Source organism: Phoca vitulina, unplaced genomic scaffold, assembly GCF_004348235.1.
Source record: "Phoca vitulina isolate PV1807 unplaced genomic scaffold, GSC_HSeal_1.0 scaffold108, whole genome shotgun sequence".
In the NCBI taxonomy this organism is placed as follows: domain Eukaryota; kingdom Metazoa; phylum Chordata; class Mammalia; order Carnivora; family Phocidae; genus Phoca; species Phoca vitulina.
In genome coordinates, this window is record NW_022589811.1 from 1,201,459 (window position 1) to 1,229,051 (window position 27,593).

Consider the following 27,593-nt stretch of genomic DNA (forward strand, 5'->3'; position numbering starts at 1 on the left):
TTCTGAAAAGACCCAGAAAACATTTAAACAGAGGCATTATGTAACTTTTATTTTACACGTCCACAAATGCGCGTACAACAGACCGTGACGACTACTAACGTTTATAGCATTTTTTTCGTAGCACGAAAAGCAAGCTTAGTGACACAGTGGGGCACAGACGTGGGTCCCGAGCAGCCGCTGGGAGGCGCAGGCGAGCCCACCTACGCAGAGCGCGGGCTCCCTGCACCTCGGCCACGCTGCTCATGCGCTACCTACCGTGGGGGGGAGGGGGCAGCAGAAGCGGCTACTCCAGGATTGTCTCGGGCACAGGCCCCCAGTCACCACAAAGAAGGACTTCTTTGAAAAAGCTGTTCTACTTCAACTGTAAGCTCTTACAATGTAATAAAACTTAACTCTTTACCAAATCTCAGGCCAGTGTTTTACTTAGATGGTTCTTAAGTATAATATGGACCTTTGTTTGCCCTTCATGCTGGCATAAAAATCGGTTTCTTGTGCAATACGTTTGCTAGCAGAGCTTGGACTGGCCACCACCTGCTGTCCGCCCCCGGCCGTGCAGCTAACTAACCATGCACCGTTCACCACGGGATGTTTCAGGACCCTGTTCAGATCCCAGGAAAGCAAAGACTCAAAACTACAAGTGTAGAGACTGCCAGAAACATTAGCTCATACGGTGTAGAAGCCCAAACGACTCCCGATTGTTCCACAAACTTACTCTCCACAGAAAGATTTAAAAAATTCATATGATGGCTTTTCCATTCCTACAGAAAACATCACAACTGACATTCACTTTAACTTTCTAAAAAAGTTCAACCCAAACGTCAGGGTTGGTGTTTAAAACTAAGACGGTATATAAAATATTTACCAAACAGTATTTAAACCCCCCTTTCCTTAGCACTTAATAAAACCCGAATGGCCTAATATAGAAAGTACCCCACAAAACAGTTTAAAAGGCATCGACCCCCATACATGATTTTTTAGGTTCAGTCACGATTGTTTTTAAGTTTTATCGTAGGCTTTGCTGCTGGATACAAAATAAAGGCATACAACTGTCCCAAGAAGGGCAGTACGTACAAAGCCTAAGCTGTAAAAACCGTTTCAAAATATAAACTTGTTTTTTGGAATACACTGTGTCAAAGGCTGCCCACCTTAATACCTTTGGTATAAAACAGTAACATTTCCCTTGAAGAGCAGACAAATGCCATCCATTACCTTACACGCGTTCACATCTCCTTGTAACTACTCTACCTAGTCTAGTCGCGACCAGCCACATCAGTCACCACTCACTTCTGTCCCTTCCCAGGCGCAGAGGAGACTGGGAGGTAGATAACCGAGAACGTCCGTCCGACACGAGCATCGTGCGGACGGCTGGGCTCCAGCGCGGGCCCCCCTGCGCCCCACAAGCACACATCCCCATCTACAGTCGCACACGTCCCTTAAACACGAACACAAACACTTAGCTGGACCCCAAAGGCGCTGCACATCCTCTAACTTGGCTCGCTGTGGTCACTCCACACTGTGTAAAAACCAGAGGCAAAGACACAAAGGCGGTCTCGGGGTGATGGCTGCGTCTACAGCAAGCAAGCTGCCCCAAGACTGCTCGTGTGAATGGGCTTCCTGCCTGGATGCCAGGCTGGGGGACAGAGGCCGGGCCACGTCCACTTTCTAAGCGAAGGGCAGGGCTTCTACTTGAGACAGGAAGCCCAGCTTAACAGGGAAGAAGGCTGAGGAAGAAAGAATGGAGCACGGGAAGTGGCGGTGTGTGAGCTCCACCCATAACCAGGCGTTGGTCAATAAGGGGGGGCAAGTGGAAGGGGCAGGAGGTAGGGAAGGAGCCAGGAAAGGTGCACTCCCTGCCAGGGCCGGCTCTGCCCTTAGCCAGGCATGTGGGGGTCCCAACAGGCCTGCCCCTCCAACAGAGCCAGGCCTCCAGAGCTATGCTCTAACAGTCAGAGGCATGGAGCTCATCGGTCCTATCTTCCGTGCCACAAACTGCAAGCATCTACCCACAAGCCAGAGGGGCGAGATCCTGGGGCCGAACGGACTTCCGGCAAAGCCCCGGAGATGGCCTGGTCTAACGCACAGGAACGCAGCCAGCGTGCGGGGCCGGAGGATTATGAAACAAGCAGCTCAGGGAAACCTCTGGTGGCTGCCAACTGCAGGATCCCTCTTGCAGCGCTCAGACGGAACCCCGAAGGAATGCCGCCCCAAAGCCCGAATAGGTAGTCAGCACCCATCAAAATAAATACTGCAAACAAAATTTCTCACATCTACTTCATACCCATTCATACTTTTCTCCGAGAACCAAGAAAGCCTGGCTCCAAGGATTCTCAGATCCCCATGGGAAGGGGAGACCTTGGACACAGCTTGCTCAAGAACAGGGGTGCATTCACCTGGAGAAAGACAGTCACCTGGTCGAGAAATACCAAAATAATCATCTGGCTTGTTACAAAAAAGTATCTCCAGACTCCAGGGGAAGTGGAAGGTGCCCAGGAGGCTGCAGGCATCGGAGTGAAGAGCAGGGGAGAGGGGAGGAGGAGGGCGGCTCGCCTGCTTGCTCACTGGTGGAGGTGGGCCCGGTCGTCCGGACGCTTGATGTGGATCCGCCGCACGCGCTCGATCCGCTCCCGCTCTCGCTCCTCATCTTCATCCAGGTGATGGGAGCGGCCAGCCGCCCCACCTGTGGCCTCCAGCAGTGCGTTGTCAGGTCCTCGGCCGTCCTGGGCCTCGTACAACAAAATATTGAGGGTCTCCTCATAAATCCGGGCCTCTGGGAATTCCACCTGCAACCCCACAACAAAACACAAGGCAGGTAAGTTAGCATCACACCCCCCCCCCCCCCCCCCCCCCCCCGCCACCACCCCTGCTGCCACCTGCTACTTCTGGGAAGGGCCCCTGGCTCTATCAGGCCCCTGGCATTCCTTTTAAGACTGCCATTATTAGTTTTACAGTAGCTTTTATTTACAACAGGCAATACTTACACATGGTGCTTACACAAGAAACAAAAGGTATACAGTGCCTATAAATGTAGGATCATATATATTCACCTATATATTCACACCTTTATATTCCCCTATATATTCACACACTTTAAAATGCACAAAAGGTGGCCCATCACACACTCCTCTTCTGCACCTTTTGCTCTCCCCTAACTTGGGAGATCCTTCCATAGCAGGGAATTACAACAATGTAACAATGCAATTAACCAATGAGGTCGTTTCCAAAAGGTTTCTACTAACAATAGATCTGTACCCCTGGAGCTGCTCCATAACCTCGAGCAGCCTTTAAAGCAGCCCCATTTTTTTGAACAGGGACCAGCTGAAAAGGACATGACCCCTCCTGCTTGGTAAAGTTCCGTGTCCGCTGCTTGTCCTTTGGGGTTAAGGCACTGGGAACTGGAGGGAGGCTGTCCAAGTGGGCCCCGGGCACTTGACTCACAGAGTGGAGACTTTGCTTTCAAAGGCAGGATTCTGAGGTTCCCAGAGAAATGGAGGCAGCACTCTCTCCTCTGTCTTTCCTACTGAGACCACAGAACCAGGAGAAAGAATGCGCAGCGGCTGAGGACTGAGCGACATGAATCGTGGCAGACGGGGCGGGGGGAAAAGACCAGAGTTTGGAATAACCCCTAACCAGCAGAGAGTTTCCTGCCCCGAGGTAGGTCAGGGCAGCCTGCAACCCCGGAACAAGCATCAGCACAGAGAGCCCCAGAGGGGCACCAGCGTCTCCCAACACCTAGAGAGTTCCAGGTTTTCCTTTTTTCTTTTCTCCATTCTCTTGCACTCCCACCCCCCAAAAATCTTGTGGCAGCAAAGGCCGGAGCCTGGGGGAGTCAAAACTCTGAAGGGGAACCTTCCTTTCTGATGAGGAGAGCTGTGGTCCCATCAGGGTAGAGCAAATCCCTGCTGTTTTTCTCTCCCTTCTTCACGCCACTTGGCTCCAGGTACAGGTCAAGTCACGGGCAGTGTGCGGCACAGCGGGGACCTGAGGCCCCAGCTTTCTGGCCAGATGACAGAAAAGGGGAGCCCCAGGGAAGCAGGAAGCACCAAAAGATGACAAAGGATGGGTGCCTGGGAAAGTAGCTTCTTGAGGTTGTGCATGAACTCCTGGGCTTGAGCCCGGCTGTCAACCTGTCCCTCAAGAGCACACACACAACTGAGCAATGGCACAGACTGCTGCCCGGGACACAGACCCGCCCCCAGCGCGGCCCAGATCTGAAGGCTTTGAAACCTGGGCGGTCACTGGCACTGCGACCCACAGCTGGTTGGAACTTGTGGCCCAAACCCAACTGGGTCACCTGCCTGCTAAAACAAAAAAAATCAATGTTCTCATCAGGATTTAAACAAGACCTAGAGCCCTGTAACATTCAGAATATCCAGAGTACAATTCGAAAGTTCCTGGCATAATGAAGAACCAGAAAAATCTCAACTCCTGAGGGAAAACGTAATCAAAAGATACCAATGCCAAGTCCAAGATGACACAAGATGTTGGAATTATCTGACAGAGACTTGAAAGCAGCTGTTATAAAAATGTCCCGATAAGGAAGGGCAAACTTTCTTAAAGCAAATGCAAACACAGGAAGTCTCAGCAAGGAGACAGAACATCAAAGAAAGAAATGAAAACCGTATGACTGAAAAATATAGTAACCAAGAGCAACCCAAAAACAAAAACAAAAACCCAATTCACTGGCAGCGTTCAATAACAGAATGGAGATGACGGAGGAGAGTCCGTGAACTTGGAAGACACAGCAACAGAAGTGATACAATCTGAACAAGAGACCAAAAACAGACCAATAAAGGGCGTGGCTCTGTGCTCTATTCTCACCGAGTCCCCGGTGAGTCAGAATCAAGAACCAAATGGACAACATATGTGTTACATATCTACTTAAGCCTTACTTTCAGCAAGCCATACCTTTTCCAGCTTAACCACAGAAGACAGTTAAATGATTAAAAGAATTAGCAGAGCACCTGGAATGTTGTATCAAGAAAGACAGCGATACAAAAACCCCCAGCAGGAACATCTGCCCCGTTACTTGAAACAACAAAACACAAGTGTCGGCTCCAAAGCACGGCTCCTGACGGTGTTGGCCAGAAGAAGGCACCTGCTCGTGTAAGGGCAGCTATCCCCTGACGTGAACCCCCTGGAAAGCCAGTCCCCCTCAAAGCCCTGGAGCAAGGAAGAAGCCCTTGGGGACAGGATGGCAGAGCAAAGGGGGTCGTGGCTAGGGGCCGTGGCCTGCCAGCCGGGGCCCCACCTCCAGCCAGTTTCAGAAACACAAGCACAGGCCTCCTCTGGAACCTGTGGGCTAACCTACAAATGGCTGGGATCAGACTGTGTGGTCTCTGAATCCTTTGCTCCCTGTTAAACTCTGAAAATGTAAAGTAGTATTTTAAAGCTTTAATCAATATGACGATTATCCTGTTAATATCCAAAGGCAAAGGCAACCCGTGTATACAACAAAACCAAACTGACAAGACAGGGAAGCTAGTTACAGGTGGAATTCACAGCCCTAAAAAAAGCTCACAGGAGAAAAGAGGTGTGCGTCTTGCTAATGTGGTAAAGGGAAGCAGGCGATTCTAGTCCCCCTGCAATCTTTGAAAGAAGAAGGAACCTCAGGGTTTTTCCCTTTTTGGCTCTCTTAAACCAATACCTATCTTTTGGGATATATTCTAAATACCAATGATAAAATGTTTTTAAAGTTTAAAAAAAAAAACGCTAAGAACTCTGGTTTCTACGTTGTGGTCTCATTTTCTCTCATTTGCCTTTTCTTCTGAGACCAGCTCTAGAATCACAGAGAACTGTGTGTTCCTGGAGTCACACTGATGATGGTAGCCTGACTGGATGACCTACAGATTCGGGCGTGAAAATCTGCTCAGCAGACCCACCGCATGTCCCTGGTAATCAGGGTCCCTTTATCAAGGTTCAGAGGGAAGTGACAAAGTGTATCGTAGGATTTTTTTTTTTTAAAGAGAAAGAAAACTGAGTTGCATAGCCCAAGAAGGGCAAACAAGCAGAAGATCTGAAGGGACCAGATCTCCGACAGCACCCTGTGGCATGATCTAGCTTCCCAGAATGGAACAGTGACAGAGGTCAAGTCTGTTGGTTTGGAGATGACAGAGAAGTGCATCCAGAGTCCAGATCTGTCAGGAAGTTGTGTGCTCAGAAGGAAGCCAACAAGCCTGGGAGCTAAGGAATGCCCAGCAGGTCCATGAGGGTGGAGGGCCACTCCAGGTCAGTGGGCCAGAGGAGGATAGACAGGTGGCAGTAAGTCGTAGATCATGACTAGAAAGCCAAGGTCAAGCTCTTAAAGGTAGCATGGTCCCTCTGACGACTGAGATGGGCTGGGGCCATGCTGGCGGGAAATGGTGGTACATGGAGGGTGAGGGGCAGCAGAGGGCCATGTCCCGTCACTGACAGGAGACAAGGCTGCTGGTACGATGACAGCGGTCTGAGGATACAGCTGAACTTTTTTCTTTGTAAGGTTTTGTTTTGTTTTTTTAAGATTTTATTTATTTATTTAATAGAGAGAGCAAGCACACAAGCAGTGGGAGCGGCAGGCAGAGGGAGAAGCAGGCTCCCCACCGAGCAGGGAGCCCGATGTAGGGCTCCATCCCAGGACCCTGGGACCACGACCCGAGCCAAAGGCAGACGCCCAACAACTGAACCACCCAGGCGCCCCTAAGGTTTTGTTTTTAAGTAGCCTCTACACCCAACGTGGGGCTCGAACTCAGGACCCAGAGATCAGGAGTTGCACACTCCACCGACGGAGCCAGCCGGGCGCTGCTCTGAATCAGCATTTATGGCAAAGGGACTGAGGTGCAGTAGGACTGTCCCTGTTTGCGAATGGTCAGAAAGGAAATGCCATTCTGCTTCTCCGAGACCTAGATGTGACTCTCCCCGGGGCCCCGAAGATAATGAGTATTTTCACAATGAGCAATCATGCGTCAAGGAAAGCATTTTTAAAGCCTTTCCCTCTTTAGGTTTGTTTTGCTCCAGGGGAAAGGGAAGCGGTACAAGAACGCATTTCAGACCAGCCACCCAAAGCCCAGCCACCCAGAGCCGCCCGTCGGAGCTCTGACCTTGGTCTGTTTCTTCTCCGTGGCATAGACGATGGAGGTGCAGCAGACCTCGGCAATCTTGCGGCCCTGACCGTAAAAGGACCAGCAGCAGATTTCGTCCCCAATGACGTCCTTTATGAACAGGACCCTTCCATTAAAGCGCAGAGACAGCTTATCAAAGAGCTCAATGTTTTTCAACATATTGTCGTCAGAATTGCTGCAAAAGAGCATTTGAGAAGGTGAGTGTCTCCCCGTCCCAGGCTAGGGCGGCCGCTCTGCTGGGCTCTGCCTGGGCCGGGGAGGAATCAGGAATGACTCGGGGCCCGTGGGCACAGGCACCAGGTCTGGAGCGTGGAGGGAGCCCCGCGAGCCCCGGGAGTGGCAGAATGCAACTGCCCAAGGGAGACTTTCCAACTTGGGTCCAATTATGGGTCTTGAGGAACCTCATTAAACCCCTTACAGCTGAGACCACATGGTCCCAAGAGCCAGAAGACATCTAGAAACCTGTATATATTGCTGGTCGGAATGTAAAATAGTGCAGCTCCTTTGGAAAAACAGTTTGGCAGGTCCCCAAATGACTAAACCTAGAGTTACCACTGGACCCAGCAATTCCACTCCTAGGTACCCCCCAAGAAAAAAAAACCTCGGTCCAAATAGAAAATATGTATACGGATGTTCATAGCAGTATTCACAATGGTCCCAAAGTGGAAACAACCCTGAATGTGCATCCACCGGTGAATGGATCAACAAAATGCAGTAAAGATCCACACGATGGGATACTAGTCAGCTATAAAAGGGCAGATGGATATTGATCCACACGCCACAACAAGGATGAACCTTGCCAACATGATGCTAAGTCAAAGAAGCCAGTCACAAAGGCAAGGTATTACATGGTCCCGTTTCCATGAAGTGTCCAGTGGGCAGACAGCCGTGTTTGCCAAGGGTCGGTGCGGGGGGGGGTGTGTGTGTGTGCTGGGGGGAATGAAGGGTGACTGCTAATGGCTTTCTTTCTGAGGTGATGGAAGTGTCCACAAAGCAGGCATGTGATGATGGCTGGACAGCTCTGTCCATCTGCTGCAGCCCACTGAATGATATACTTCAAAAGGACAGCCTTTATGGTTACCTATCGTCTGTCTCCCTGGGCATCCTCGAGGTGCGGAGGGCCCCCCTCACTGGCAGATAAGAGCAGGAGCCCCCCAGCTGATGTGGGGCGGCCCCCCCGCGGACACCTACCTGGTGTACGAGTACTTGTTGTTGCTCCTGTTGTACAGCAGCTTCACGGCTGGCTGATGGCGGTCACAAAAGAGAAAGAAGAGAGTCACTTGGGGTGGAGGGACCGTGGCCTGGGGGCTGGGCCCTGCCACCAGGTCAAGGAGGCAGCTGAACACAGCTGTCAGCCTGGGGGAAGGGGGTGGGCAGGGGCAGAGAGGGAGACTGCAGGACCCACAGCTGGGGTGGGGGGGCCACACAAGATGAGCTGCAGGCTCCCGTTCTTCATCCCTCCTCAGGCCTTGCTCAGGCACTTCTATAGGTCTCTATTTCAAACCTTATTCATCATTTGGGTAGCTAAAGAAAGGCCGTAAGAGTGCCTCCAACATACCTTATTGGAAGTCGCTATAAGTTTCTGCTCTTCCTTGGATGAGGTGATGACAGGAACTTTGCAGAAAGGCTCGTAAGTATCTTTGTTCTGCTGGAACAAAACATACTTTCAGCCTAGGAGGCCTGCCCAGCATCGGATTATTTAAGCTGGCCTGCAGGGCAAAGACAGGGCTCTGGCGAGGGAAGATGGGGCTGCCAGCACTGGGAAGAGAGGAGGATTCTTACCACCAGTGAATTAGGGTGGGGGACGGCCAAGAGTCGAGTTCTCCAGTAAGTCTGCTCTTTGGCCAGGGCGCTCAATACATCCTAACAACGATGACACACTTCCACAGCCCAGGGAGTCACTTAAAAATAAACTCTAAACATGGCAGATGAAGTATGATCGCATCGAAGCACCCCACTGGAACAACCGTAGAAAGAACTTAAAAAGTATAAGCCTAGAAGGAGAAAAAGAATGGGAGAAGTGAGGTCTACAGACAAAAGATGTCAAAAACCTGAAGCTTTCGGGGAAGAAGATGAGGGCTAACTGAGTGGTAAGAGAAGGCGGAAACGAGTAAGCAGATGGGAAAGAATCCTGGAGGTTTTCAAACAGTTCTGGAGGCTGGTGGGCAGACGGCAAGAGCAGAGGCTTGCCAGCCAGTCAGCAGAAGCCTCAGTGAGACACCCGCTCCCCCAAATGGATCCCCTTCCCCAGGCAGAAGAAAGGTCTGCTTTCCTAGAGTGGTTTGTAAGATGAGGACAGGGCTGAGCTACTCTTCTGAAAAGAGGGGGATTAAGTGAATGGTCCACATACTAAATGGTGAGCCCCAGCTCCCAGCCCCTTCTCCTACTCAAGTAGATCCCAGAAGGCAGCCAGCCAGGCTTATCCCCAGCAGGCAAGAGAGTGGAGGATACCTCCATAGGGATCTGATCTGTCCAGGAAAAGGCTTATTATAGATTCTGACACTGGGGGTTCCCACTAAAGAGCCTTATCATCTACCACTAAAGCCCACTGGACAACAAGCCTCACCCACGCACATACAGCTTTTCAGAACCTTACTCTTGAATTTTAACAGACCAAAGATGATCAGGTTATATGTGGAAAGCCTCTCAACCATGAGACTGAAACCAAAATATAGAGGAAAAGGGAAGGAGTCATGACAAGGGCAGTAGAAAGAAAACTTCAAGACAGAGGAGAACAGATACTGAATCCTAGGAAACAAGAGCAGTGTTCTATATAAAAAAGAACACTCAGAGAACATGAAAAGGCTCTTGGAAATTAGAAATATGATAGCAGAAATGAAAAGTTCAAAAGAAGGGCTGAGAAGATAAAACTGAAGAAAACCTCTGAGAAAGTAGAGAGGAAGATAAAAGCAACAGAAACTGAGAAGAGGTCAGTCCTGAAGGTTCGATCTTAAGACTAAGAGAAACCATAGGAAGGGAACCCAGAGAGCTTGTCTCTAAGACAAAGAAGAAACACACCAATAGGAGATGAACTTTCTTACCATTTAGGGATGAATTATGGATATGCACTTACAAAACAAAGCAGACAAAACAATGAGGCAATCACTAACTCTGGAAAACTGAAACGTTGCACAATAAAGAAAATTTTCACTGTATACTCTGTGACTGTGACTCAACTATTACAACACTTAGACATCACAATGTAAACTCTGAATACTGATTTAACCAAAGCTGTGATAAACACTATATTGGGAAAAGAGGAGAAGGAACATGTGTACATGTCTGGTAGTGGTTGGAGGGCAGGGTGTAGCGGTAGTGCATCAGCTAAATATTAATTTTCTATACGCTAGTACATAATGTTGAAAACTGAAATATCAATAAATAGCAGTATAAGAAATATGAAAGCAAATAGAATTGTTGAAAGAATTAACAGAAGAGGGGCGCCTGGACGCCTCAGTAAAGCGTCCAACTCTTGATTTTGATTCATTTTGATTTTATTTTTTTTTAAAGATTTTATTTATTTATTTGACAGAGAGAGAGCAAGCACAAGCAGGGAGAGCAGCAGGCAGAGGGAGAGGGAGAAGCAGGCTCCCCACAGAGCAGGAAACCCGATGCAGGGCTCAATCCCAGGACCCCAGGATCATGACCTGAGCCGAAGGCAGACGCTTAATGACTGAGCCACCCAGGTGCCCCTTGATTTCGATTCAGATCATGATCTCAGGGTGGTGAGATCGAGCCCCATATCGGGCTCTGCACTCGGCATGGAGTCTGCTTGAGATTCTCCCTCTCCTTCACCCATCCCCCTCAAATAAATAAATAAATAAAATCTTAAAAAAAAAAGAACAGAGCAAAAAAGTATGTATATACATTACTTTAACAAACAAAAATGAAATAAAAATACTAAGGCAAAGGCTATAGCATTCAGTTAGATTTACAATGAGTTCAGACTCTTGGGGTAGAGGTGGTATGTGGAAACAACAGTTCCTCACGGAGCTAGGCAGTAAGGGTACTGCTCCAGTGGAGGGCCAGACAGACACGTGGCCTGAGGGAGGCACAAACAAGAGCCTCAGATATACAGATCCAATTCCTACGAAAACCTAAAGGGACTCTTATGATTCTCTGCCATGTCGGAACTTTGCTTGAAATAAATGGCCACTGGCTATGTCCAGAAGCATTTTGGTTTTATAGGGATTTTGCTATCACCAAACTTGACCCCAATGGTCCTGCCCTGGGTCCAGCTGAGGAGTGAGGGGCGTCTGAGTCTGCAGAGATTATATGAGGCTCCCAACAATGACTGGTGGGGTGAGAATAAGTCCTGAGATGCGTCCAGAAAACTGATTCCCCACACTGAAGGGTTTCAATGTACATGTGAAATGACCCAACACCATGGCAATCGAAAGCCAGAGGGTAGTTAGGTGGCCTCAGCATTACAGGGAAGCCTCTAAGGGGTCACTGACCGAAGGAGAGAGAAGATCCAGGGTTACTTGTGAACTCGCAAATCTCAGTGAGGAAGGAACTGCCCTGCCCCCATTTTGTAGAAGAGGAAAATGAAGAAAGCAGGTTGCCTGGTACCTCCCCACTCATATGGGGAAAAACGGTGATACCTACTTGTAAGGCTGCCTGGCATTCTTCCACCAGGCCCTGGACCAGGTAGTACTTGGCTTCCGCCAGTAGCTCCTCAATCTCCCGGCGGCTCTCGGGCAGGGGGACCGCCCCGTCACGGAGGTAGTTGAGTATCGTACCAAAGTGTTTCCCACACCGGTCAATAAGGATCCAGCCTGCAATGGGAGGAGGAGAAGGGGGGCCTAGTTACATGGGCACTCATCTCCTGGAAGGTGCTGAGGACAAATGGGGTATCTCCTGGCTCCCTCTACCTCCAGGGGAAGAGCAGGACCACAGAGGGGGCAGCAGCCCCACCTGCCTAGCTATCAGCAAAGGGCTAAGCCCTGCCTGGGAAAGCACTGCAATGCTCTCCAGGCCCGGCTGGCTGGGGACAACCACAACCACAACCATGGACTCATGTGGTCTCAGGCTCTTTTGGATGCCAGGACCCCTGAGGCCTAAAACCATGTTTGTAAAGTGTCCTCAAAAATCCCTTAGCCATCCCGAGAGTGCACTATACCTGGATAAAATGGGTCCAAACGACCACACCCCAACAACAGGGGAAAAGCCAGAGGTAAAAGTATCTACTCTCCCTCTTTCCACGATGCTTTTTTCAGATTTCCACATAATAGAGCCATTTCTAAGGCAGAAGACTGCAACCTCTGGCTCCCAAAGGGGATCCCCGACACTCACCACTACCACCTCGGGATGTTCCTTCCTTCACTTCCCCAAAAAAGCACTTACTGACTAGTGACAATGACCAGAGAGAAGATGGTGAACCAGACAGACCTTGCCTCAGGCAGTTCAGTCTAGCATGGGGAGATGGAACTTGCTTTCATGAACTATGGGAAAATGTGCCAACTGCTGACCAGAATCAGGCACAGCGAGACACTCTTGCGGGTGGGGGCCAGGAAGGCAAGCCCTTCAGCTTGATGACCTCTCCAATCTGGGGACTGGCCTGCTATACCCCCACTAGGGATCCCCAGGTTTTCACAATTCCTCTTCAGAAATGGAAATATCTAGGGGCACCTGGGTGGCTCAGTCGTTAAGCGTCTGCCTTCGGCTCAGGTCATGATCCCAGGGTCCTGGGATCGAGCTCTGCATCGGGCTCCCTGCTCGGCGGGAAGCCCGCTTCTCCCTTCCCCGCTCCCCCTGCTTGTGTTCCCTCTGTCGCTGTCTCTCTCTCTGTCAAATAAATAAATAAAATCTTTAAAAAAAAAGAAAAGAAATGGAAATATCTGGCGGGGGGGGGGGGGTTGTTACTTGCAGGAGGAAACAATGCTGAAGCCTGGGAAGTGGAGGGACCGAAAGGAGAGGTAGGGATGAAGCAAAGACCTGGTTATGTCTTAACAGAGGACAGGAGGCTCTAGAAAGAAGTCAGGTTGTAGAGAAGGCCCCCCTCTCCCAGGCCAGCAGGGCAACCCCAGCAAGGGGCTTCCCCAGGTCTCCTATCCCCCATTACAAGGTGAGAGGACACCAAGGCACAGGGCAGTTAAGTTTAAACAGGAATCTGTAATTTTATGCCTCACTTTCCTCAACAGTTGCTCAGTTTGGGAGAAGGGGCCCACACTTCTACTCCTAACACCATGTCACCCTGCCCCGAGTCCTCCGCAAACCCCCAAGCCCTGCCTTAGACACAAAAGCCAAGAGCAGCAAAGACACCTCTTCCATATCCAGAGTCACAAGTCCACCCACCGCCCCCTTCCCAAATCCAGGCCTGCCAAGTATGCTTTCAGAGTTAGAGGGCACTACATTTATTTGGTATGTGCAACAATCCCTAGGAGAGTTTGGTAAGAAGCCTGTTTCCATACTCCCATCCTACAAACTCCTCAACCCAGGGCTCCTGGACCTTTGGTTAAAGGTCTGGTCTTGTCCCTCCAGAGGCTTTCGCTTGGTACTTCCCCACTGCTACGGTTTCCTGAATACAGTGGGAAGAGTAATCCCCAGTGTGGCCAACACAGTGCAAACGTGTGGCCTGGAGTCAAATCCTGGTTTCAAGGAAGGAAGAGGCCTTCACAGGCGTGGTAAATCACATCACCCTGACAGTGACTGCTGGACCTCATCCCACTGCTTCTTTCTACACTGAGACAATAAGGCATGGACACAGTATCTGCCAGGCAGCTCAGGTGCCTACAGGGGCCTGCAGCAAGCACCATAAATGACTGTACGGGGCCTGCGCCCACAGGCTGACCAGAAAGCACGTGCCCTGCCCCCTGGGGACAGGAGATGCGGAGGCTCTTCTCACTCCAGCCAAGAACAGCTAGGCAGGAATGTGGGCCTAGGGCTGTCTGAGCCCCTGATATTCCAAGAGATGCCAGAAATGCAGGCCTCTCTGTGAAACCTCGAGCGAAGAAAACCTATCTGCAGGCCACCTGCAGGCCGGCGTTTTGTGAGTTCTCTGCTACCCTGGATCAAGTGCTTTCCTGCCAAGGAGCGGACAAGGTGTGGAAGAACCATATTATCTTCCCAGCAGTTCTTTCGGAAGGAGGCTAAGTCTCCTGCACTGTCCACAGATGACAACAGAGCCTCAGAGAGCTTTAGGGACATTCCCAAGTCAGGGAGGCAGAACTAGACCACAAAAAGCGAGGAAGAAACTCACAGGAAAGCTCCTTCCACCAGAATTGAGAAGACGAGGAGAGCCTCAGTCTTCAAAGCAATGGCAAACCTATTTAGCTCAACAACTCTGGGAAGAAAATGTCCACGTTCTGCCTTTGATGCGTGGACAACTTAGCTGCTCAGAATGAGCAGGGGCCCCTGAAATCAATGATCCAAGTGACAGTCCAGAGTTTCCATAAACGAATAGGCAGACCGTGACACTGGGCTCCAGCTCAAGAATGTCATCAGGAAATGCTTGTGGTGAAGGAATCATACTTTGGACAAATAAGGGCAAAGGAGCTGGGCGTGCTCGCCATGAGGTTTCAATTAGCATTTTGATTTTAAAATATTTTAGTTGCTTTCGAAGCCGGAATCTACCCCTTTGAAACAGCTCAAATGCCTCGCGTGTAGAAAAGCAAATGGAAGTCAAGCACCGCCTCGCTTGTGGGGAGTCTGGGCAGCTGCCGTGGAGCACACAGGCTATCTCAGAAGGCTGCCCCGGTCAGGGCGGCTGGCGGCCCATCCCGCAAGGCTGCGGGGCAGAACAGGCAGGCACAGAGCGGGAGGCTCTGGAATGGTTTGGGAGATGCAACACAGCCCAGTGGTTAAGAGCAAGGGCCTGTGTTGGAAATCCAGTTCTGCCGCCTACTTGCTGGATGACATGGGCGTTGCACCAAACCTCCCTGTCCACCAGTCTCCGGGCACCCCTCAGGGCTGGTACAAAGGCACGACGAGAGAAGACACGGGCAAACACGCAGCACACTGCGGGTTCTACTGGCAGCACTCAAATGAGGTCTGTGACAATGAGCCCTTCCCATATCTCTTCATCCTCGCTGGAGAACAGAGCATCAGCAGTGTCCAGGGGGGCACATTCCAGCCCTTAGGAGAGTCCCGTGGCTTTCCGGGTACCCTGGAGAAGGCTTCTCTCAGGGACCGGGGACTGGGCGACCAGGCTTGCCCCCTCCCAGCCCCGCCAGCATGCCATGCACTTCTCCTCTCTCCTTTCACTGCCCCCACCTCCAGGGGCGGGGTGGCAGGGGGAGGGGAGGGGGACACAGGGGCAGGAGGCCTTCACTGACCTCTCCTTAGCATCCTAAGGTTTTGTTTTTGTTTTTTTTTTAAAGATTTTATTTATTTATTTGAGAGAGAGAGAATGAGAGAGAGAGCGCGCACATGAGAAGGGGGAGGGTCAGAGGGAGAAGCAGACTCCCTGCCAAGCAGGAAGCCCGATGCGAGACTCGATCCCGGGACTCCAGGATCATGACCTGAGCCGAAGGCAGTCACTTAACCAACTGAGCCACCCAGGCGCCCCAGCATCCTAAAGTTTTTATACTCTATTTCTGTGGTTCCCAAACTTGCCTATTTATAAGTCACCTGAGGTACTTGTTACAAATTCAGATTCCGGGAAGCTGCCTCATTCCCGAATCAGCTCTGGGGCAGGGCTTCTCAGCCTCAGCACTACCGATATTTTGGACTGGATAATTCTTTGTTATGGAGGGACTGTCCTGTGCATTGTGGGGTATTTAGCAGCATCCCTGGCCACTACCCACTAGGTGCCAGGAGCATTCCCACCCCCAAACTGTGACAATCAGTAAGGTCTCTGGACATTGCCCAATGTCCCCAGGAGGTCAAATTCATCCCTGGTTGAGCATCAGTTAGGTAACTGAAGACCTAAATGTAAAACAAAACAAAACAAAACAAAAACATAAAAACTTTGAGGTATCAAAAAACACCATTAAAAAAGCTGTAACAAGTCACGTTGGAAGAAAACATTTACAACATAAAATCACAAAGAAATGGGTCCAGAATACTTTTATAAAGCAATAAGGAAAAAAAAAAAAACAGGAAAACACGTAAATAAGATGTAATCAGGCAGCTAAACAATGAAACACAAATGACAAAAAGATGCTCGACATGCTAGAAATTAGGAAATGTTAAATAAAACCAGAGTATCAGATCATAACCATCAGATTAGCAATGATTAAGAGGTCTGTGCCCAGTGTTGGCACAAATTCGGACTGTGGGAGTTAGGTCGGCACAACAGCTAATACCAAGCAAGCCATGGATGCTAGCCCGGATGCCCCTCCCAGGAATCAACTCCAGGACAGGCCTCCCAGTGGTGGGTAAGATTTCAACGCTGCAGCCCCTGGTGGCTGGGTCCACGGCCTTTTCATTTACCAAAACAGAAATACGACTTTCTGTGTGTGCCATGATGTGGCAAAGGTTGGGAAGCTCTGCCCTAGAGATGCTCACACGTGCCACGGAATGTTCAGGAAAGGTAATATTCCAAATGGTGAACACTGGAAGCAATTTAAACAAACCCTCACCGGAATATGGATCCATAAACAATAGTATATCCCAAAATGGAACACCCGCATGAATGTTTGAACTAGAGCTATATATTATTCGTGGCTCTATCTAACAAGCATAATGCAAAGAAAGCAGAGAGACTTTAGACAATGTAACATCACCTATATAACATCGGAAAACACACCAACAATACATTGTTTAGGGACAGAAACGGTATAGCATAATTACTGACAGATTCACATCAGTGTTTTTCACCACTGGATGCACATTAGAAGCCCCTGCAGAGCTCCTCAAAGTGCTAACACCCAGTGCATCTAGCTGGGGTGGGGGGGGAGAACCCAGGTATGAGGCTTTAGCTCTCCCAGCTGAGTCACTGTGCTACGGAGGTTGAAATTCACCTAGTGACCCCAAGGTCAGGCAAGTGGTTTTCTCTGGAAGGGAGAGACGCAAATAAAGAAGGTAAAGAAAGGTCCCATCAGCCTAGGTAATGTTTTATTCCTTGTCTGAGTGGGGGTGATGTGGAAAACAAAGGCAAAAGAAATGTAGAAAAAACTACATCTCCTTACAACTTGCAGCCCACTGACTAACACTTGGGTCAGGCAGAGTGACCTTCCTCCAGGAACTCAACTGCCTCTATGTTAATACTTTGCTAAGGACAAAAAGCAACCTTAGCTTGGTAGTAGCCTGATCTCCCGGATCCTGGAAATCTTCTTTAACATATAAAAATCCCTTTGTAAAGTTCCTTTATCTCTACCTGCTCCAAATATATGTTGGCAATCATCCTCCAAACATAAGGCCCATTGAAATACATTTGAAAGGTCTCATGACTAAGGGTTTACTAGACAGTATTGTAAATGACTTTATCCTAACCACATCTAGCCCCTCAAGGTCCTGGAAACCTTACTTCCAAATTCCTTCAAGACTTACGCTATCCCTAACCCTCTCCCAACTTTAAAGTACATAACCAGCCACTCCTTGTGACCTCAGTGCAGCTCTTTCTGCTCACGGGTCCTGTCCCCGACCCCGTGCTTTAATAAAAACCATCTTTTTTGCACCAAAGATGCCTCAGGAATTCCTTCTTGACCATTCGCTCCCTGGCCCCAACATTTCACATCAGGGGCACGAGGGAGTTTGTTTTATTAATCACATTTTAAAAGCTCTCGATGTATTCACAGTTTTACAGAAGAGGGCATTCTAATTTAAGCAGGAGGCATGGAGATCTCAGGGAAACCACCGGGTACTATGGTTTTCCCACAGATTACATGGATTTCCCCACTGGTTTTCAAGGGAATGTGTGCTGATAATAAGATTAATGATTCCCTTCTTTAATCTGGTTCACATACTCCCTCATTCCAGAAACATTAGCAAGAGACCAGAAACCACTGGGAAGGGGGCGTGTGGAGGTGGACCACTGTACTACGGAACAGGGTTATGAAATAGGCAACTATAGGTGAGTACGGAGGCAGAACTCTTGTTGGGAAAGGTGCCACATCCCTCCGTGCTGACAAGGAATCAGGTAAAAATGCCAGTACTGGAAGAACCACACCTTTCTGGGGAGGAGTCTGGGAAAGGCCTTCTTAAGAAAAGCCATCCTTTGGGGGTAAGGTAGAACTGCAGAGCATTCACCCCCAAGGCCAAGGCGGGCCACTTCTCCCCCAGGCGCTAAGACCTGCTTCTCCAGCCCCTCACAGCGCTCCTCCCTCCACCTGGACATACCCCACCCAGGCAGGCCCCACAGACTGAGTCTCCCATTTAATCCCGTAACAACCCTGAAAAGCATTACCATCCACAACTTGGAAAAGTGGAAACAAGCTCAGAGAAAGTCACCTGCCCCCTGTCCCATTACCAGTAAATGACAAATGAGTCTAAATCAGCCCAGTGCCACATACACAGCAGCGGCTCCATCAACGTGAGCTGTGACTGTTACCCTGGGCCAGAGCCAGGGCCCAAGCCCACTGACTGCAAACTTCCCTGTTTAGGAACTGCACACACACGCACACAGTACAAATCGCCAACAGAGAAGGGCATGGAGCGCTAGGGAGAGTGTACCACCCACCCTGGGCCCCAGGTCCTCTCCCCAGAAGCAACCGGTTTCTCAGGCATCCTTCAGGGGTTTCTAGCAGCTCAGTACATCACTGTCCTGTGCCCTCGGAGCCCCCGTTCCTCGGCCAGCAGGACACACTGCTGCATCCGCTCGCCTCCCAGAGCTGCACTTGCGGTTTTGGCCTGTTTATGGCAAACCTCACTGTAGGCGACAGGCTTCCTGCCTGAAGCCCAGGGTGCAGCTGCGAGATGCGAGACATTTGAGATGCAGGACATTTAGGTTAATTTGTAGACCAAAGGGTGTATCTGGGCCAACACTCAGGCCACTGGTCAGGCTGTGAGGTGTACTCACCAGGGGCCAACAGGATCGCGATCGCGCTGCCTGGCACAGGGTGGGCTGGAAGATCAGACACAAAGCTGGCGGCTGACCCATAAGGCTGGGGAGCTCAGGCAACCTGGCCTGGGGGCTGGGCCCTTGGTGAACTGAACCAAGGCCAGCAGAGTAAGAGCCAGCAAGCCCTGAGCTCAGTGGCTCTTCCTTTTTTTTTTTTTAAAGCCCCATAGCTTTTGAAAAGGATTTCTCACTTATTGCAAGGTAGCAACAATACCACCCCGGAAGGGTTAAGATGAGAAGGAAAAACACCAAGATGTCACCCGGTGAGCTTTCCACGACAGGCGGAGGGCTGGAGCTCGAGCTTTAGTGGAGCCCTGTGAAAATGGCCGGGACTGGAGTGCCAAAGACAGCCCTGTGTCCCTGGAGGCGCTGGGGTGTCCAGGAAGCACTGGGGACAGGCCAGCCTCCGGCAACTGTTCACAAGCCCGAACAGGAGCCCTGGTAGCATCCCCGTGTCTCTCCCACTGGGGGGATGAACCAGCCTGAGGACTGGCTCTTCCTCGGCATGGCATGAGGCCAGCAAGGCGAGGGCTTTCAAGGAGGTGAGGCTCCAACCTCACTTCCAAAGCGACTCCGCCGCTTTTCCTGAGCCCCACCAGAGACTGGGTAGGGCGGAAGAAAAGCTACAACAATCCTGGGTTCTCAGATAAGGTCTGTTTCCTTCTGCAGCTGGGGCGCTATTGTCTCAGTCTCTACAAATACTCCCCCGGCGATGCTGGGTGTGGCCCCGCGGAGGGGATCCTCCCACTCATAAAAAGCTCTGTGCTTTCCCGGTGAGACACAGAAGGAAGCTCTGGGGCTCAAACCTCATTTACCTGATGCTTGGCCAGAAACCCGAGTTTCCCAGGAAGCCCAGGGAAGCAGAACCTCAAGCCCCACAGCCCAGCCTTCTCCAGGACACTGAGGGAAACACCCTAACTAGCACACAGCTCGAGCTTCGGGTCCCCAATCCCCCCTACTTGTATCAAAACTCGCCCACCTTCCCCAGGAACCAAAGTCCCAGGGAAGGCAGGGGCATTAGCACAGGCACCAACCTCAGAAACAGGTAAGGCCGGGTCCAGCCAAGCTGTGGTCTGGCCAGGTCTTAAGCAATCTCAGGCCAAAGAGTGAAAGATGGTGCCATTCTTAAACCTCATGTGACCTGCCCCGTAAACCCAGCCAGGCAAGAATGCCCCCCTTGCCAAGTGCTCTTGGATTGTTCCAGTTGGGTAGTAAGATCACTTTAAAGAATTCTTTGCCTTTCACGAACATGACTTTCCATGAAGAAAAAGGAAAGAAACACACGCCCTGAATATACGTGTATTGGATACTACGCACCAACAGCCCCAAGAGGCGGGTACCACTGTACCCATTTCACCTGGTTAGGATCACCAGCTACTACACAGGAAGCTGTGACTCAAGTCCAGGTCTGTGAGTCTCTGTCAGGCCCCCATCCCGGGAGGACAAAGGTCCAGAGAAAACATTCATGCCTCTCTCTCACTCGAGTTTCACTCTGAAGTCACAGAATCATCGCTGAGACCTGGCAGGGGACCAACCAGGGCAGCCAATCCAGCCCCCACTTCACAGGGCTGAGGCCTGGACTTTATCCAAGTCACACGGCAAGTGGACAACTGCGTCAAGACTACGAGCCCCCGCCCAGGTGACTCCATGTCCTCCTCACGTCTCGGCTCATCTGTCACTTCCTCAGGGAAGCACTCCTTTACGACACCCCCCAGACTAGATCTGGTCTCCCGGGGACGCGCTCTCGAGGCTCCCCACACCCTGAGGTAACACCGAGCACAACTGGAAACGTGTCCCTGTGTGGACAACTGCCCATGTGCCGTTGGCCTCCTGAACTAGGGTGAAGCCCCCAGCCACGAGCACGGCCCCAGAACCCGAGGGCGGCTTACCTTCGCTGTCAGTGAGCACTTCCATGCGCCCGCTGAACATGGCTTTCAGCATGGTGTCCTGCTTGGTCAGCGTCTGCATGGTGGTGTAGTAGAGGGCCCCGCCCACATTCAGCTTCACGTACTTGGAGCTGGGGCTCGTGCCCTTGAAGGAAGTGGTGCGGGTAGCAGCCGCTGGCACCGCTGAGCTCACCACACTTTCTCCTGACATCTCTTCCTGCCAGGGAACACGTGGAGAAGACACAGGGTCACCAGAGTCACGGCACCAGGCCTGCTTTACCTCGGTCAGCCTCTGGGCTGAATCTGGCCTCCAGAGGTGTTTTGCTTGGCTCAAGTCTATACTGCATTTAAATCTCCCAAGGCTGACAACTCAGAAGAGTTCACCAAAAAAACCCTGGATTTCCGGCTTCTCTTAAAATCAAAGGCCAACTGGGCCACCAGGGCTCCCACAACTGGTGGGAGCTGGGGTACTGGCTGCCCCGAACCCCACCCAGATAGCCTCATATACTGACCTCACCTGCTGACCCTATGGGCACAAGTTTACCACTGACTCTCGTGTCCTGAGGACTTCCTTTCTGCCTGGTCCCCACATAAACCAACACCCTGGATGCATCCTAAAGCAGCTCAAAGCACTGCCCGGGTCTCTCTCTGTTTTATTGTCACTCACCACTCAACAGCTGAACTGCAGATGAAATAAGTTTTTTTGTTTTGTTTTTTTTAAAGATTTTATTTATTTGACAGAGACACAGCGAGAGAGGGAACACAAACAGGGGGAGTGGGAGAGGGAGAAGCAGGCTCCCCACGGAGCAGGGAGCCCGATGCGGGGCTCGATCCCAGGACCCTGGGACCGTGACCTGAGCCAAAGGCAGATGCTTAACGACTGAGCCACCTAGGCGCCCCAGATGAAATAAGCTTTTATGAATCGAGTAGGATCCCAACTACCACTCCTAATCCTTCCTATGGGGGGGGGGGCGTGTTTCTCAGGACTACGCGACAGACATTAAAAACCCCTGGAAGCAAGTTAGTGCAAAATTAGAGACTTCCTGTACTAGCGCCGCCCCGAACAGCAAGATCTGGTGCCCCGAACAGCAAGATCTGGTGACAGTCTCCTTAATGGCACGGCCAGCTCATGTCCGTCTCAGAGAAATGGATATACCGTCTGATTTAAGCAGGCCTACAAAAGGAAACTTGTACCTGGCAGACGTGTACTCAACGAGAACATTTCTTTGACATGTTTCTTTGACACATTTCTTCTTTGGAGAAGATGTCCAAGACCAGGCTGAATCTTTATGACTATGGGGCACAGCACAGAGGAAGCGGCCCCCGACAGCCAGACCTGGCCCCGCACTCATCTCTGGGCCTTGATGTTTCCACCAAACATGAACGATTCATATAGCACGTCACCATCTGACAAGGCCACTCAGTGGCTGATGGGCCAAGACACAAACAAGACTACTCCATAATTATGTCTGAACACAGACAAAAACAAGACCATTGCCCAAAACAGAAAAAGTGACCGAACATCACCATATCCTGACCAATGTGACTCACTGCTGCTTCTTTACCAGTTAGAGCTTTAGCCCCATTCCATTCTTCCCCACCTTCAACACAGGAATTACTGAGACCCCATCCAAGAATTAACCCTCCTTCCTGACAGCATTCAATAAATACAGAGCAAAGCCTCACTTCCCTGAATCCTTCCCCAAAACCACCCAAGGCAAGCCCTAATCCTCTTTCTGAGATGCTCCGTGGTTCTCCCTCACTGCCACAAGGAAATAAACCCCACTTTGACAACAGGCATGCTCGGGGCGGGGCGGGGGGGGGGGGGAGTTGACAGCACAAAGCTTTAAAAAACGATACCCTGATCCTGAAAAAGGATTGTTTTTTTAAATTTTTTATGCCTTTCTATCTTTTCCAGATCTCCCACAATTAACGTGTATTACATTCATAATGGGAAAAACACAACTGTTATTTTTCAATGGGAGAAAGGGCTAATGATGAGTGGCAACCTGCTGTCCAGTGACCCGGAATAGCAGAGGCAAGGGCCAACCCTCTCGACCTCCATCCACCCAAAAGAGCGGCCTGGAAATCAACCACTGGGGGGCTCCTGTTGGGGCCTGCAGAACGGCACAGGAAGAATGGACTCCTGGAAAGAAAAGTGTTTTCTCCAGAAAGTGTTCTTGCTTCATCAAATGAATATATCCCAAGAAGGTATTCAAAAGCTCAAGCTTAACTCACCTGGGGTCTCTATGGCCTAACGCCACAAATAAAAGAGGCAGAGAGAAAGCAGTGACCCCTCCCTTCCAGCTTTCCTTTGAAATCAGTCCCCAGAAACCCTACACTAAAGGTTATCACCAACACTTCGCCCCAGAAATACTCTGTCCATGGGATGATAGCTTGGGAGAAGAAAGAATTTCTCAAAACTTTGAAGACCTAGGGCACAGGAGGAGGGTGAAGGCCTACAGGTGTGGAGTTTTGGGGTTTTTCAGTTGGGGAAAACTGCTCCAAAATGGAAATTTTTAAAGCACCCTTTCAGATCTAAATTTACACAAAAATACGTGCTTTGGGAAATGGTCTAGCGTTTTGTAAGGCACCTACGAAACAAAAAATCATAAAGTATACTTCAGTGTACTTTTACTTTCCAATACCTTTTTAAAGATAATTTGCCTCCAGTAAAGTATATTTTAAGTGTGCAGTTTGAGGAGTTTTGGCCAGCATATGGATCTGTGCAGCCACCACTCTGATCAAAATCGAGAACATTTTCATGGTTCCAGAAAGCCCCTCCACAGCCCCCCCCCCCCAAAAGAAGATACCAGTTTTCATCTCTACCACCACATACAACATTTAAAATCCAAACAATGCTGGAACACAGCTGTTATTTCCAGCTAGTAGATTCGGATAGCATGTCCCAGAGAAGTTCAGTCACTTCCCAAAGTGCACTGATACTGGAGGTGGGTCAGTGACAGAGCAAGGACAGGGGCAAGTCCTGTGTGGCTTTGAGCCCATGATTTTATCAACATTCATGCTTGAAATACATAGAGCTGGAACATATACGTTGAGAAAGGAGTGCCCCACCCCCCCTTCTTTATCAAGTACTAAAAAAGCTTTGAAAAAAAGATGGGAGGCAGTGTGTGGCTAAGTGCTTGGGTTTGGAAGTCAGACCTGAATTTAAGCGCCCAGCCCTGCCATTGATTGACCAGTTGTGGGAGCCTGGGCAAGTCATCTGAGTCTTGTCCTGTCTATGAAACAGGGACAACAGCAGTGTCTCCCTCCCAGGACTGCTGTGAGGGATGCCACAGAGCACTCAGCTCGGCCGCCGGCTCAGAGCACACACCCCAACACAAAAGACTCACACTATGATTATTTGAGAATGCTCTCAAAGACTCAAATTATCTTCTCTCTGAAGACCATTTCCATCTCTACTGACATCCACCCGAATCACTAAGAGATAAAGGCAGAAACCATCCGGATGCATCTAGCTTGCGACTCCGGAATAGACAAAGAAAGCTCTGAACCTTTCCGGAGCCCACCCTTCCAAAGGTCAGTCACCTCAATACTGGGAATGGCCCTTGGATAAAAGGTTCTGACTGTTCATGTCCCTGAGCCCGCATGACACTGAGCTAAGGACACAAAGCAGCAGACAATAAGCCTCTCCCAGCATATCTCTCTACAGAAGACTCCCCAGCCATTGCTCCTGGGATCCTGCTTTTTCACTTGTTTCAAAGATTTGATTTCATCATTAATGAGGTTGGGGAGGTAGGGCAAGAGACAGCAAAACTGGTTACAAGAAACAAAGACGGAACTGATACTTGAGGTATTGGTTACCAATTCTATTCAATGAGAAAAGTTTAATCCAGTTAGATTTCTCCGGAATATCCTGTTGCAGATTCTAAACAGTGGCTCTCCACTTAAAAAAAAAAAATTACTGACATGAGGGTCCTATCCGTGTAAATTCTGATGTTAACTGGTCTGGGGGTATGGTCTGGGCAACAGAAGTTTTTTAAAACTCCCCTAGGTGATTCCAATGTGCAGCCGAGATTGCAACCCACTGCTCTAAACAGTTCTGTACACCTACTAACTTCATCATCTTGGAGAAGCTCCCCAACCTCTTGTTCTACTGGCCCAGTGAATTCCTGATCACACATAAAAATAAACCAAAGCATCATAAACAAAAGCAGCCCCCATCTCACAGCTTCAGAGCCACAGACAGGAAGCAACTGTATACATACTTAAAAAATAAAAATCAGCCCAAGGAGGAAAAGTGTTGACTTGCAAAGAGGCTTGGGCAAGTACAATAGGAGAGAAAGGCACCAAATCCCTCACTGTTGGATGTTTTCTATACAGCTCTCTGTGGAACTGTCTCTCTCTTGTGTGTTGGGGGGAGATGTGCATGTAGAAGGTTCGATCAAAAGTCTGAGCAACCGGGCGCCTGGGTGGCTCAGTCGTTAAGCATCTGCCTTCAGCTCAGGTCATGATCCCAGGGTCCTGGGATCGAGTCCCACATCGGGCTCCCTGCTCGGCGGGAAGCCCGCTTCTCCCTCTCCCACTCCCCTGCTTGTGTTCCTGCTCTCGCTATCTCTCTGTCAAATTAAAAAAAAAAAAAAAGTCTGAGCAACCTAGACTAGTCTCAGTTCCACCACTTCCTGTGTGAGGTTCAGACAAGCCTTTTAACTGAGTCTCAGTTTCCTACCTTGTAAAGTGAAGGCAAAGCCATAATCTTCATAATAAGCTTCAGGGAATGAATGTTAAAGTACTTGGCACCTGGCCCTTAGGGTCCCTCAAACTTAAAGACCAGAGGTCCCAGCCCAGGCTCTACTACAATCACCTGGGTGCACTTAAAAGCAGACGCCTGGGCTTCACCTCAGGCCAATTAATCAGAATGGGGGGGAGGGTAGCTCAGCAGTATTTAAAAAGCTCTTCAGATGATCTAAGGTGCAGCCCCAGCTAAGAGCCACAGAGCTAAGGTGTTTCTTTAACCAGCTTGATCTAAGAGTCACTACCTTTTGGCTAATTATAAAACTTGCCCAAACTAAGGGCATTTCTACAACTCAGGAAAGTCTGCTGCTCCATTTCAACCAAACCGCATTACATCATCCACATAACTGTAGTATTATTTTGCATCCAAAACTTACTTATAGGGCAGCTACTGCTATTTCCAAGTGTTCTGCTAAATTACTTTCTCTCCCTCTGTGTAACCTGCAAACTATTGGCCTCTTTCTCCCAGGGGTCCAGTGAAGAAGATGTCATCATCAATCCCACTTTTTAGGGGAGAAAACTGAAGAATCAGAACTATAAGGGTCCTCTGACTCAGGCCCCTTTCATTACAAAACCCAAATCAAGAAATCATTAATCTCCCACAGGGCGTGTTAAAACAGATTGAGGAGCCCGACCCCCAGACTAATTCAGTAGTCAGTGGTAGGGCTTGAAAATTTGGCCATTTCTAACAAGTTCCCAGGTGATGCTGCTGCTACTGCTGGTCTGGGGACCAGTTTGAGAACCACACTGGTTTAATGCCTCCTTCCCCTCAGGTGCTCCTGATTTTGCATAAAATGGAGCAAAGTCAGATACAGGTTGGCTAAATTTTCTTCAGCAGGGTCCTTGAAACTCATCTTCTCTAAAGACTGCATTTTCCAGGAAAGACACAAGGCAAAGAAGAAGTAAAAGAGCAAGGCTGAACTTTGGTCATTCCCACCCAGGGCCAAAGAGCCATTTAAGGTATAGACCCTTAAAGGATCACAAGCAAACAGAACCATTCCCACAGCTGTGTGACAGCATGTGACCCATTCCCAGCTCCTTAGGTGTGGCCCTTCGGGCTCCAACGGAAGTGACTAGATAGGTACCAAAGCGCCAGTTAAGGGCGCTGGACTCCGTGGGGTGAAGGTACCCTGACCTCAGGCCCCCGGCATCCCTCTAGGCACCGATGCACATCTGCCCTCCAGCTGCCTCTATTTCTCCCCCCGCCCCCTCCACTCGCCCTTGTGTTTAGAAACACCTGGAAGTCCCTTCTCCACTTCCCCGAAACCCAGAGACTGCAGTCACAACTTCCAAAAAACCCCAAACGCTCCGCCCCAAGGAATCCCACGTCGCTCTTTCATAACCTAACCGTTTTCTTTCGCAACACCCTCCCACCTTCACTTTCCACCCCAATGTCCATCTTCGACGACCCCTCTTTGTTCTCTTCACAATCACCAATCCCATTTCCAAAGAGCACTCAAGACTCAGAGACACCACCCCAACTCACCCACACACAAATCTACTCCCCCAAGCCCAAATGCTCTTTCCCGATCCCGAACAGCCAAGGACCCCCCGTTCCAATTATCCACCGAAGCCCTTCCCCCACCCCCGGCCTCGCCCCCCTCCAATCCCCCAACCGCCTCTCCCCTTTTCGCGACAGTCCCTCATCGCAACACCCCCCCTCAGCCCCTTCTCTCTCTACTCTGCCTCTGCCGGGCTCTCCCAGCCGCCCAGAGCCCCCAGTCGGTGGGCAACGCCCTCCCTACCATGAAAAGTCGGAGGACGCCTGAGTCTCCAAACCCGGACTGAGAGAGGCAGGAAACACCCAGCTCGCGCGAGCCGGGGGCAGAGGCGGGGCCGGGGCGGGAACTTCCGCTGCCGCAGCCCGCTTCCGCCCCTCAGAGGGTGCCGTCTTAAAGGGTCCGTCGTAAGTCT

General features: G+C 50.2%; 1 protein-coding gene across 2 annotated transcripts; it reads right to left on the reverse strand.

The window, feature by feature from the left end:
* Positions 1 to 25: 25 nt before the first annotated feature.
* On the reverse strand, positions 26 to 27,501 carry KCTD10 (potassium channel tetramerization domain containing 10). 2 transcript variants are annotated; one of them, XM_032398013.1, is made up of 7 exons: positions 27,425 to 27,501; positions 20,928 to 21,141; positions 11,703 to 11,872; positions 8,653 to 8,739; positions 8,286 to 8,338; positions 7,074 to 7,269; positions 26 to 2,780 (listed from the first exon to the last, which is right to left on the reverse strand). In XM_032398013.1, the coding sequence occupies exons 1-7, from the start codon at positions 27,425 to 27,427 to the stop codon at positions 2,556 to 2,558; spliced, it is 948 nt and encodes a 315-aa protein (XP_032253904.1). In that variant the 5' UTR covers positions 27,428 to 27,501; the 3' UTR covers positions 26 to 2,555. The 2 variants fall into 2 exon arrangements, with proteins under 2 accessions (XP_032253904.1, XP_032253903.1); XM_032398012.1 differs by having other exon boundaries at positions 8,653 to 8,742.
* Between the last annotated feature and the right edge of the window lie 92 nt (positions 27,502 to 27,593).